The following is a 13,221-nucleotide window of genomic DNA, read 5'->3' as shown; positions in this document are numbered from 1 at the left end:
TGGCTTATGATTTCCTTAAATGATCTGGCAGGATTTCTACTTGGCTATAGTTTGTATAAGGAGCCCTGGTGGCACAGGGGTTAAATGCTCAGCTGCTAAGTGAACGGATGGTGGTTTGAACCAACCAGCAGCTCCGCGAGAAAAAAGATCTGGCAATCTGCTCCTGTAAAGATTTGCAACATAGGAAACTATATGGGGCACATCTACTCTCTCATATAGGTTAGGGTTAGGGTTACTCAACAGCACACAACAACAACATACTTTGTATGGAAGTTCCTGAGAGGTACAAACAGTTAATGCACTCGGTTGCTAACTGAAAGGCTGGAAGTTTGAGTGCACCCAGAGACACCTAGGAAGAAAGGCCTAGTGATTTATTTTCAAAAAATCAGCCATTGAAAACCCTATGGAGCACAGTTCTACTCTGACACGCATAAGGTCACTATGAGTCAGAATTGACTTGATAGCAACTGGTAACTGGTAATAGTTTGCATTAACTCTAAAGAAAAATAAAATTGTATTCTTTAAAAAAATTTTTTAAAGAATTCAGTGTCCTCTCCCACATTTAATATAAATTAAAATGATTTTACTATACCTTTAAAGTACATGTCAGTCTATTGGGCTTTAAATCTTGGTCTTCCATTGTTCTGGATCCATCTACTACCACATAAAGGTGGCGCATCTACCCAAAGAAATAAATAAGAATAAATTTCAAATTTATTTTTCACCAAGAATTAAAATAGCATTTTAATATTCTCTTCAATCTACACATATATTTTAACTACATTCTTTTAAAAGGTTTGCTATTTTACTATTGTTTATTCTACTAAGCCAGAATGTTTCTCTACCCAAACTAATTCTGTACCAATAAAGGAAAACAAATAATAACATACCATTCCAAGTCGAACTTGTCCATGGTGCTCAAATACTCTGTTAAAATTATTCAAAAAATTTTAATGAAATACTATATACTAAAAATCAACTTTCCAAATAACCTGCATTTTCTAATGAAATAAGAAGTATTTACAATTACTAAGCTATGAGCTCCACATAATTATAGAAATTTGGGTGGTTTCCTGAAGACTTATTTCCCTTTTGAGTCCAGGATAGGTCCCTGGTTCTTTCCACCTACTCAGAAGGCAAGAAGCCAGTTTCCCTGAAACACAACAGAAATGAAGTACTGCAGAGTGGGTGTAGGTAGACAGAACGGCTTAAAGGAACGTATTTTGCTTTCTGTAATACGCTTATGAAGATGTACATACCTTTTTCTCTTTGCTTTAAAAAGAATGTCTTCTATTGTAGCTTTAAGTGATCCAGATTCATCTTCTTTAAGAATCTCCCTAAGGAGGAAATGAATTGTGTGGCTAATTGCCTCTATGAAACAACTGCCCCTTTTGCCATGAGACCAGAACTGGATGGTGCCCGGCTACCATGACTGAACATTTTGATCAGAGATTCTATAGAAGAATCCTGATCAAAAGGGAGAAAATGCATAATAGAATTTCAAATTCTTATGAAATCCAGATTTTCTGGAGCCATGGAGACTGAATAAAGACCCAAAACCACTGCCCTTAGATAATCTTTAAAACTTAAACCAAAAATATCCTCTGAAGTCTTCTTAAAACCAACAATAGCTTAGCTTAACTAGTAAAGAATGTCTGCCATGAGTATTGTGCTTTTTCAAGATCTATCTATATATGGGATCAAACTGACAATAGCTACTCAAAAGATTAGACAGGAACCTCAGCGGGGCAGTGAGTTTATGTTAACAGGGGAGAAACAACTCAGAAAAGGAGGGTGAGAATGGTTGCAAAATTCAAACGATGTAATCAATGTCTTTGAATTGTACATGTAGAAATTGCTGAATTGGTGTATGTTCTGCTGTGTATATTCTCAGTAACAACAACAAAAACAAACTATATATATAAAAAAGATCTCTCTATAAGCAATAATCACTTATTTAAAAAGATAAGCCCAAGAGAAATACCAACCAAAAGGTGGGCAGTCTGAACACACCAGGCACTCATTGGAAACCGTATGGGGCAGTTCTACCCTGTCCTATAGGTTCGCTATGAGTGGAATCGACTCGACAGCAATGGTTTTTTTTGGTTGTTGTTGTTAAGAGAAATGAACACCTGTGTCCACACAAAGATTTACACGTGAATATTCAAAGTAGCATCACTCATAGCACTCCAAAATTGAAACAATCTAAATGTCCATCAACCGGTGCGTGGATAAATAAAATGTCACACATCCACATCATGAAATACCGTGCAGCAATAAAAACAAACTACTGACCAATGAATCTTGAAAACAGTATGTTAGGTGAACATGAACTACAACATGGATAACCTTGAAAACAGTATATTAAGTGAAAAAAGCCAGATACAAGAGACCATGTATTGTGTGATTATATGAAATGCCCAGAATAGGTAAATTTATAGAGACAGGAAGTAGGTTAGTGATTGCCTGGAGCTAGAGGTGAGAAAGACATTATAGGTAGTCTCTGACTTATACAGTATTCAGTTATAATGACCCGTGCTTATACCACCTGTTTTTTTTTTATATCTTTTCATTAGTGACATGTACTACATACAATGTTGCAGCGCATCATTTGCTGATGTTATCTTTCTCCCACAGATGTTCAAAGATCGGATTTACAAACATAATAATAAAAGGTAGTAATAATGAAAACTAAAAAAAAAAAAAGGTATTCAACTTCTATCAGAACCGACTTACAACAGAGTAGTCAGAATGGAACCCCGTATTAAGTCAGGGGCTGCTTGTAATTGTAAGTAGGTAGGGTGGTGAAAATGTTCTAAAATTGGTTTATGGTGATAGCTGCACACTCAGTAAATTTTTTAAAAATCACTGAATTGTGCATTGGAAAAGGGTGAATTATAAGATATGTAAAATATACCTCAATAAAGTTGTAAAAAAAACAAAAACAAAAGTCTAAAAAATAAGAGAGAACTACTGCGGTACTTACCATGTTCTTTCATAGCCTCCTTCCCATCGCTTAGTTCTTTCAGGTTCTTCATCCATTTTTTGTCTTAAAATGTATTATATAATTCAATATCCTATAAAAATCATTAGATTGTGAACATTCTAAAGGTGTTTGTCACCAGATGCATCCAATTAAATTTGAAAATTAAAGAGAAGTAAACATAAAAAGTTTAATATAATCAGAATGCAAGGGCATCTTACTCTCTGTAGGCTACTCAATAACTCTTCTTGGATTAAAGCACTTCTTTACAAAATTCTCTAGGAACTCTTTTTCCTATCCCCATGAAATAATATGAATATTTTTGCACAAATTTGGAACTAACAGAAATACACATCTTTTTACTATTTTTAAAAAACAAAAATGCATTACAAATGTGCCCAAAGTCAGGTCCAGGAAACTATGGGAAGTGGGCAGAGGTGTGGATGAAACAAGATTAGCCACAACTGATGGTTATTGTAGCTGAGTGATGGATATGTGACGATTCATTATCCCTCTAATGTTGTGTATGTTTGAATTTTCCCATAATCAAAAGTTTTTCAAATAAAATTTATTATTTATAAATGGGTAAATGCTTATGGGAAACCCTGGTGGCTAAGTGATTAAGTGCTATAGCTGCTAACCAAATGGTCAGCAGTTCAAATTCACCAGGCGTTCCTTGGAAATTCAATGGGGCAGTTCTACCCTGTCCTGTAGGGTCGCTATGATTCGGAATTGACTCAACCGCAGCAGGTTTGGTTTGGTTTAAATGTTTATGACCCATAATTCAAAAGAAGGAGGACATAAAATTAAACATGAGCTCAAGCATTAAAAGAAATTAATGTAAATAAAACAGTAACTACCTCATATAATTATTATGAAGATAAAATGAGTTAATACATGTAAAGCACTTAGAAAAACGTCTGATACACTCCAGTGGAGAGTCCTAGAATGCCCAGCTTAGGAACACCCATTACATACAGTTACCTCAAGCAAGGGAAGTATCCAAATAGCACAATAAGATGCTGAAATTGGATTCAAAGAGATCTTGACAGGCTATAACCTTGAACTTTGATAGGAATAAAAGTAAAGTCCTATACTTGAGTGTAAAAATTTATCTGCACAAAGAAGTGTGGTTAACATGAATAGAGGAAAGAACTTAGGTATTTTAGTTAACCTCTGAAGGCTGTACTCTTTGATCTTCATCAGTAAGTGCTTCAAATCCTCTTCACTTTCAGCAAAGTTGTATCATCCGCATATTGCAGGCTGTTAGTCTTCCTCCAATCCCGATTACATAATCTTCTTCATGTAGTCCAGCTTCTCAGATTATTTGCTCAGCATACAAATTGAATAAGTATGGTGAAAGGATACAACACTGACACACACCTTCCCTGATTCTAAACCATGCCGTATTCCCTTGTAATGTTCAAACAACTGTCTCTTGGTCTATGTACAGGTTCTGCATGAGCACAATTAAGTGTTCCAGAACTCCCATTCTTTGCAACGTTATCCATAAACTGTTATGATCCACACAGTCGAATACCTTTGCACAGTCGATAAAACACAGGTAAACATCTTTCTGGTATTCTCTGCTTTCAGCCAAGATCCATCTGACATCAGCAATGATACCCCGCATTCCACATCCTCTTCTGAATCTGGCTTAAATTTCTGGCAGTGCCCTGTCAATGTATTCCTGCAACCACTTTTGAATGACCTTCAGCAAAATTTTCCTTGCATGCAATATTAATGATATTGTTCAATAATTTCTGCATTCTGTTGGATCACCTTTCTTTAGAATGGACACAAATATGGTCTCTTCCAGTCAGTTGGCCACGTAGCTGTCTTCCAAATTTCTTGGCATATATGAGCGATCACCTCCAACACTGCATTCATTTGTTGAAACATCTCAACTGGTACTCCATCAATTCCTGAAGCCTTGTTTTTCACCAATGCCTTCAACGCAGCTTGGAATTTTACCTTCAGTAACATTGGAGCTTGATGATATGCTACCTTCTGGAATGGATGAAGTTGTCAAGGATTTCATTTTACTTAGATTCACAATCAACGCTCATGGAAGCAGTAATCAAGATATCAAATGACATATTGCATTGGGCAAATCTGCTGCAAATGACCTCTTCCAAGTGTTAAAAAGCAAAGATGCCACTTTGAGGACTAAGGTGTGCCTGACCCAAGCCATGGTGTTTTCAATCAACTCCTATGCATGTGAAAGCTGGACAATGAATAAGAAAGACCCAAGAAGAACTGATGCCTTTGAATTATTGTGCTGGAGAAGAATACTGAACATGCCATGGGTTGCCAGAAGAATGAACAGAAGAAGTACCGCCAGAGTGCTCCTTGGAAGCGAGGATGGCAAGGCTTTGACTTATGCACTCCAGATATATTATCAAGAAGGACAAGTCCCTGGAGAAGGACATCACATTTGGAACAGTAGAAGGTCAGTGAAAAAGAGGAAAACCCTCAATGAGATGGATTAACACAGCTGCTGCAACAATAGGCTCAGACACAGCAACGATTGTGAGGATGGTCCAAGACCAGGCTTTTTTGTCTTGTTCTCCTGTACATAGAGTCCTATGAGTCAGAACTGACTTAATGGCACCTGACAACATATGATTGTCGAAAAATATACAATAAGCTAGTGAAAGACTACCTTATAGTAACAAAAATAGAGTGTGTAGAATAATGGAGATTATAAAGTACAGAAATTTTAGCCTGCATTGCTGAGAACCATTACTGAAATACTATTCTCTTTCTGATGGCTACTTTTAAAAGAAACAAATAACAACTGAAGGATGTTGAAGGAAAATGTCTGGGACGGTGAGGACGACTAACGCCACGCTTCCAAATATATGAGAGTTTAGCGTTAAAAAGAAAAATTCAAGGAAGACCAATTTTATCATCATGAAGAGCAGTATGAAAGATGATTTAAACTTGTTCCATATTCACAGGAACAACTAGGACCAACAGGCAGAAGCTACAGAGACAGATTAGTAAGAACTTTTCAGTATCTCACCTCTTCTGAAGTTTAATCCTACTCTATCCTTCAGTTTGAACTGACTTTATCCCCAAGTTCCTAATGACCTTCCACAACCCACAATGCCAGATACTAGCCCCCTGCCCTGCCTCTTCTAAGCTTCTTCAGCATTGACTCTGGGTACATTCTTAACCTTGTTTTCATTACTTCACACACAGTAACCTTTAGAAGTTCCTAGCCAGAAGTCATCACACTCATACCTCCACCCTCCCCAATGGAGTCTCCCTCCCCAATCCATTCTTTCAGCTTCTTTCTTCCATAAATGATGAATCAAAGGAATCCTTGGTGCCAAGATATTAAGGGTGAAACAAATCCCTGTCATAGGCAGGAGCAAAGATTAATTTTTGTGATGAGGACTATATAACCTAGACCATAACGCTCTGTTCATATCATTGTTTCAATAGAAAAAATTTATTTTAAAAAATCTAAATAATTGACTTCGGGAAATAAAACCTATAGACAAGTTAGAGACTGCTTTTATGTCACCACTGGTTTCTGTGGCACCAGATACAATCAGATGTTATTAGCTTAAGTTCTGTTTGCCTCCTATTGAATTAACAATCTTCTCCTTGGCTCTCTAAGAGGCTCATTTGTTTCAAGAAACCTGGTGACCCACTTTAGTATCCAGAAGTAACTAGAAGTGACTTAATGATTCCTAACATCTGTGCTATTTCAACACCCTAACCATGTTCGCATCTTGTTAAGTTTGATGATAAGTGTGGTAACATAGCACAAAGTAACTAAATAGAGCATTTTTAATCCTCCCATAAGCATTTTTTGTATTTATTGTGAACCCCAATAATCAAAAGCTTGAATAATATTAATGTTTTTGAACTCAAATTCTTCAAAACCAAGCTATTGGTGTTCATCACATCAATCATTTAAAAACAGTATTTTAGTTTATTCTAATTCTCTGAAGATTCAGAAACACAGTAAGAACTGATGAGTAGAAACTGCAAGTGAAATCATTTTTGGCTCATTGTACTCAAGGATTTTTTTTTTTTTTTTGACTCAACGACTTCTTGGTGGTGTCTGTAATGGGATAACATAGGGATAGGAAACGAAGTACTAAGCTCCCCATAACTGGAGATGCTGAAAGGGAAGTTGGATATTTACAATGTATGCTCTTAAAAGAGAAGGGATTTATATATGCATCCTGGAGAAAGATGTACTTGGTAGCCTCTTTGGTACCACCTCCAACGGTCTATAATTTTTTAATATTCCATCTTCTCATCCTCACAAATATCGCTGATTCGTTTCCTGGGAACGCAATCCCCGAAAAACTACTTTCCCCAGAATAAGTCTATTAGTTTAATTCCTGTCACGGGAGCTCCAAATGCTATCTGCAAACAAATGAGATCTGCACCAAACATTGCAGTTTACGAAGCTCTTCCGCACACCTTATCCTGCCAAGCCCTGTGAGACAGGGTGACTTCTGTCTCTGTTTTTCATGTGTGAAACTCGAGGCCAGGGAGGTTGGGGGCTGCCTCGAGGCCACACAGCTGAAGACAGAGTACAAACTCGAACCCAGGACTACACTTCCTAAAATTTGTCTTAGGTAGAGCCACTTTTACAGACTGCAGCCCCACAAGCTTCTTTGCAGCTCCCCAGACAGAAGTCGTCCTCTGCCTCCCTCTCCACACATCCCTCTGCCCCTCACTCCCTCAGAAGCCGGGGCAATTCAGCCCTCCGCCTCTGCCCGCGCAGGCCCCTCCTTGTCGCGGCGTTTCCCGGGCGAAGAGTCCCTGCCGCAGCACAACGCGGACCGCGTTCGTCCCCGGACTCACCCAGCCGGCCGAGCCGCCACTCTACCCGGAAGTTCCTCCCAATCCTCTCTATGGTCGCTACAGAAGTCCTTCCGCCACGCCCTGCGACGACGTAGAAGCCTTCCGGATGCTTCCGGGGTGGCTGTCTTAGCGGGAAACTGGCAAGCCTGGCGGAATTTAAGGTGCTGGGAGAGGCTGCCTCTCCATCTTTCAGCAAGTCTTTGCAAAGAGGCTGTAAAGTTGGGCAGAGATGGCTCGCAGTTCCCCTAGTGGCCCCCATTCGCTCTTTGAAAGCGGTTGTTAGATGCCTTGGAGTGGGTTCGGGCTCATAGCGACGCTACGCACAACAGAACGAAACACTGCCCAGTCCTGCGCCATCCTCACAATTGTTATGCTTGAGCCCATCCTTGCGGCCACTGTGTCAATCCATGTCCTTGAGGGTCTTCCTCTTTTTCTCTGACCGTCTACCAAGCATGATGTCCTTCTCTAGGGACTGATTTCTCCTGACATGTCCGAAGTGTGAGAAGCAGCCTCGCCATCCTTTTCTCCAAGGAGCATTCTGGTTGTACTTCTTCCAAGACTCACAGCAACCTATAGGACAGAGTAGAACTGCCCCCACAGAGTTTCCAAGGAGAGCCTGGTGTATTTGAACTGCTGACCTTTTGGTTAGCAGCCTTAGTAAGACAGGGAGCAAAGGCCCTGAGATGGGAGGGTGCCTGTTTAAGGAATAGGAAAGAGGCTGGTGTGGTTAGAAGAGAAGCAAGCAAAAGAGAAACAGACTATACTATCAGGGAGGTAACAGGGGGTTGAGTGTAGAATCTAGAGACTTAGTAAGATAGGGAACAGAGGGGCCCCCAAATCTACAAAATAACAAGAAATGGGCCAGGGCACAGAAACAAAGGCATTCCCCAGAACAATGGGACAGGGTATCTAAAAATAGCCCACAAACTTCTTTAAAGTTGTCTTTCAGAAGTGGCTGGAGAAAAGCGGCCCCAGGGCTGTGTGCAGAACATCCACCTGTGACCACTGTGTGACCTTCCACCAGGGGCAGTAAGGGGCTGCAGCCCCAGCCAGGGAATTGAACCCAGGGATCGAGACACTGCACAGGCATGACACCCCATCATAAGTCCTGCTATGAATCCCAGAGGCGTCCAGGACAGGAGCCATCTTGGAAAGCTGCTGTGCTGGCATCTTGGTTAAGGTATCCCCACCTGTGCTTATGAATAAACATGAATCTCTTCCCGCCCAAAAAAAACTTTTAAAAACCCAGGCCTGTCTTTTGTTCTGTGAGACAGAGGTATGCATTGCTCTAGGCCCTCCTTGTCTCTTCCTGGTCTCCACTTGCAAGCCTTTTCGACAAAGCTTTGCTTGTGCGGAAAACGGTAACATTAGCACTTAACAACTACACCACCAGGGGTTCCTAAAAAGCCCTCTGTCAGAGGTGGGATTTGAACCCACGCCTCCATTAGGAGACCAGAATGCCCCCAGGCAAGGTGCGCACCTTGCTTCTGGTGCCTTAGACCACTCCGCCATCCTGATACGCATTCTTTTGGCAGTCTGTGGTATAGTCAATACGCTTCATGAACACCACAATTCAAAGGCGTCAGTTATTCTTCAGTCTTCCTTATTTCATATGCATATGAGGCAATTGAAAACACCATGGCTTTGGTCAGGCTCACCTTAGTCCTCAGGGTGACATGTTTGCTTTTTAATACTTTAAAGAGATCTCTTGCAGCTGATTTGGCCAATGCACTGTGTCTTTTGATTTGACTTCTGCTTCCATGGGTGTTGACTGTGAATCCAAGTAAAACGAAATCCTTGACAACCTCAATCTTTTCTCCATTTATCATGGTGTTGCTTATTGGTCCAGTTGTGAGGATTTTTGTTTTCTTTATGTTGAAGTGTAACCCATACTGAAGGCTGTGGTCTTCGATCTTCATCAGCAAGTGCTTCAAGTTCTCCTCACTTTCAGCAAGCAAGGCTGGAAAGTTGTAGGGGGGCTTATCAGCAGCCTCTGGGGAACTTAAAATTTTTTTTTTTAATAATTTTTATTGTGCTTTAAGTGAAGTTTACAAATCAAGTCAGTCTCTCACACAAAAACCCATATACACCTTGCTACACACTCCCAATTACTCTCCCCCTAATGAGACAGCCCGCTCTCTCCCTCCACTCTCTCTTTTCGTGTCCATTTTGCCAGCTTCTAACCCCCTCCACCCTCTCATCTCCCCTCCAGGCAGGAGATGCCAACATAGTCTCAAGTGTCCACCTGATCCAAGAAGCTCACTCCTCATCAGCATCCCACTCCAACCCATTGTCCACTCCAATCCATGTCTGAAGAGTTGGCTTTGGGAATGGTTCCTTTCCTGGGCCAACAGAAGGTCTGGGGGCCATGACCACCGGTGTCCTTCTAGTCTCAGTCAGACCATTAAGTCTGGTCTTATGAGAATTTGGGTCCTGCATCCCACTGCTCTCCTGCTCCCTCGGGGGTTCTCTGTTGTTTTCCCTGTCAGGGCAGTCATCGGTTGTAGCCAGGCACCATCTAGTTCTTCTGGTCTCAGGATGATGTAGTTGCTGGTTCATGTGGCCCTTTCCGTCTTGGGGTTGTAATCGCCTTGTGTCCTTGGTGTTCTTCATTGTCCTTTGATCCAGGTGAGTCGAGACCAATTGATACATCTTAGATGGCTGCTTGCTAGCGTTTAAGACCCCAGATAGCACTCTTCAAAGTGGGATGCGGAATGTTTTCTTAATAGATTTTATTATGCCAATTGACTTAGATGTCTGGGGAACTTAATTTTTATTATTTCTAAAAGGTTGGGATGAAGGCAGCGGCAGCAGCAGCTAATCAAGTATTGCAGTGCAACAGTATACCGGGGCTCCTCTATTTGGCACCTTGTTAGTTTGATGATGAGTGTAGTAATGTAACATGCAGTAACTAAATGGAGCATTTGGATCCTCCTGCTGTCCCTTCAACAAATATTTATTGAGCACCTATTTTGAGTCTGGTAACAGTTCTAGGGACTGAGGAAATAGCAATGGAAAGCTGACAAAAATCCTTGCCTTCATGGAGTTTTCCTCATACTGTTGTTGTTAGGTGGCTTCCAGTCAATTTTCTACTCATAGAGACCCCATGAAACAACAGTAGAACTGCTCCATAGGTTTCCTAGGCTGTGATCTTTATGGGAACGGACTGCCAGGTCTTTATTCCACATAGCCGCTGGGTGGGTTGAACTCATTTTTTTTTTCTTTCCTAAGCTATTGGTCCTTTATATCTTTTGTAATTATAGGCTTGTTTGAGTTGCTTGTTAGTAAACTATTGCATGACATTTAGACTAACACAGATTAAATCCAAACTCATACTTAGTGACCATATCTTAAACTCCATGGTTGGAGATATTCAGGGCATGAGGTCCTTCTAGATTTTCTGAGTGCTTGTGTTGTTGCTGGGTGAAAACCCCAGGTTTTGCTCGGCCTGACTTGTTACAGCCAATAAACAAGAGGCCAAGGTGGGAGATCAGAAAAACACCTTTATTTTGTTGTACAAGGAAAGGCGCAATTGGGGCTGCTGCCTCCAAGACTGCTCACAGGCAGCTTGGGGAGGTGGACTTTTACAGAGAACAGACAGGGAAATGTAAATTCATCATGAGTATTCAGGATTGACCTTCACACAGGCACTGAGGGCTTGGGGATGACTATGCATTTTCTTTAGGCAAGGATTTGATCCCCCAGGATGGAGAAAGAGGTTGATTTTCTTTCATTAGGAATGTTAAGTCTCCACCCAGAGGCCGGTTGAGGCCATCTATGGACATTTGTTGTATTTGAGGGAGAGAAGGAGTGAGCAGGGGATGAATGGTGAATGCTGAGGCAAAGAGGTGGGATGGGGGGAGTGAGCATTGTAGGAAATTTGGAGGGATGGTGATGGTTTGGACTAGTGTGGTATGGCAGTGTGGCTGGTGAGAAATGTTTGCATCCTCAACCTTGTCGATAGGCTGGATATGTTACGAATAAAGAAGCAATGATGACACCAGAGTTTTTAGCTGACTGAGCGACTGAAAAGTTGAAGTTGTGATTACTGAGTAGTGGGGAGGGGGGGCGGGAGTGGGGAGGCTCACAGTAGGTAAGATCAGTACAGTTTTGGACAAGTTGTTTGAGATGCGTCTTGTACACACAAGTAGAACGACTAGCATTTCCACACTTGACAAATGTGGAGGGAAAGCGCCTCAGAGGATGGAATAGGATTAGAACCAGGACAGGAATAACACAAAAGAGTTGCAGGAGCGGGATTGGGATTCCCCTCCCGCCCCAGCATATGCATCCCTTCTGTCGCCTATATTGTTATGTTAGTATCAAAATCTTCCATCTGTGCTCTCTCCCATCAAAAATATAAACATAAGGCATCCTGCATAATAGTGAAAAGAGCAGATCAGGATTTAAAGTCAGGCTCTGCCACACTAGCTGAGTGACCTCGAGTCACAACCCTAAGTCTGTGAGCTGATCTGTAAAATGGAGATACCTCCACCTACCCTGCAAGGCCCTTGTGATAAACACACACTTTATTGAATTGTGGCTGTTCAATAACCAGCTCCTTGTATTTCCTCTGGGGCCCTCGTGGCGCAGTGGTTAGGAGCTTGGCTGCTAATGAAACCCACCAGCCGCTCCTGGGAAATGCTATGAGGCAGTTCTACTCTGTCCTCCAGGGTTGCTATGAGTCGGAATTGACTTGATTGCGACAGGTTTTTTATTTCCTCCCAGAAGACAAGGTCTTAGTTTATTTTTCATGTTGTCTTTGTATATAGCAAAATTTTAAAAGGGAAATGTGCACTGCCAATTCTTTCCCAGGCCCACCAGGCTTCTATCTTTGCCTCCCTCACATCCTTGAATAAATTTACAGGAATCTCACACACAAACTCCATACGTTTCCTTTTTTTTTTTTTTTGGTTCTGGTTGACTATTCTTAGATGGGAGGCATTCCTATGAGAAAAAGCCACAACCCCAAGTTTCTCTCTTGTAATTCATCAGTCTAGGTAGTTTTTAAGGAAAACCAGGAAACGGGCAGTGAACTCAACAGTAAACTAAAATTAAAGCATATTTGTGGAGAGGAGGCTGAGTCGTTCAGACTTTTCCAACTGCAAAATTTGCTTTGTAAAGATTTTAGCCTAAAACAAAATATGGGTAAATCCATGGTAATCTCTTGGCATAATTATGAGTGACACAATATTCTAATTGTGCACAAAATGATGGGATAAAGAAATTCTCTAACCTAGTCTAACATTTCAACTTGTAGAACTAAGGGAAACTATAAAGAATGGAACAATCTGTTCTTTGCCCACGGGTGGCTGGACACAATCCATGGAGTTAGGAAATCCATGAACAGCTCAGCCAGTGGAATCCAGGGCTTCAGACCGGTTCAGTCATGGCCGATGAAG

At 41.1% G+C, this 13,221-nt stretch overlaps 1 protein-coding gene across 6 annotated transcripts in view; it reads right to left on the bottom strand.

The window, feature by feature from the left end:
• Positions 1-7,868, bottom strand: part of GTF2H2C (GTF2H2 family member C) — a 68,913-nt gene extending 61,045 nt beyond the window's left edge. For 3 of the 6 annotated variants that reach the window (XM_049865136.1, XM_049865145.1, XM_049865117.1), the window contains exons 1-5: positions 4,158-7,851; positions 2,987-3,077; positions 1,260-1,337; positions 891-927; positions 593-679 (exon numbers count right to left, since the gene is read on the bottom strand). In XM_049865136.1, the coding sequence (XP_049721093.1) occupies positions 593-679; positions 891-927; positions 1,260-1,337; positions 2,987-3,042 (258 nt within the window). In that variant the 5' untranslated portion in view covers positions 3,043-3,077; positions 4,158-7,851. Of the gene's footprint in view, positions 1-592; positions 680-890; positions 928-1,259; positions 1,338-2,986; positions 3,078-4,157 lie in introns of all 6 variants that reach the window. The other 3 variants (XR_007514831.1, XM_049865154.1, XM_049865127.1) reach the window with 2 other exon arrangements.
• Between the last annotated feature and the right edge of the window lie 5,353 nt (positions 7,869-13,221).

The sequence above is a fragment of the Elephas maximus genome, chromosome 2, assembly GCF_024166365.1.
Source record: "Elephas maximus indicus isolate mEleMax1 chromosome 2, mEleMax1 primary haplotype, whole genome shotgun sequence".
Taxonomy (NCBI): Eukaryota; Metazoa; Chordata; class Mammalia; order Proboscidea; family Elephantidae; genus Elephas; species Elephas maximus.
The sequence above is the reverse complement of the archived record's forward strand: the minus strand, read 5'-3'. Positions and strand labels throughout refer to the sequence as shown.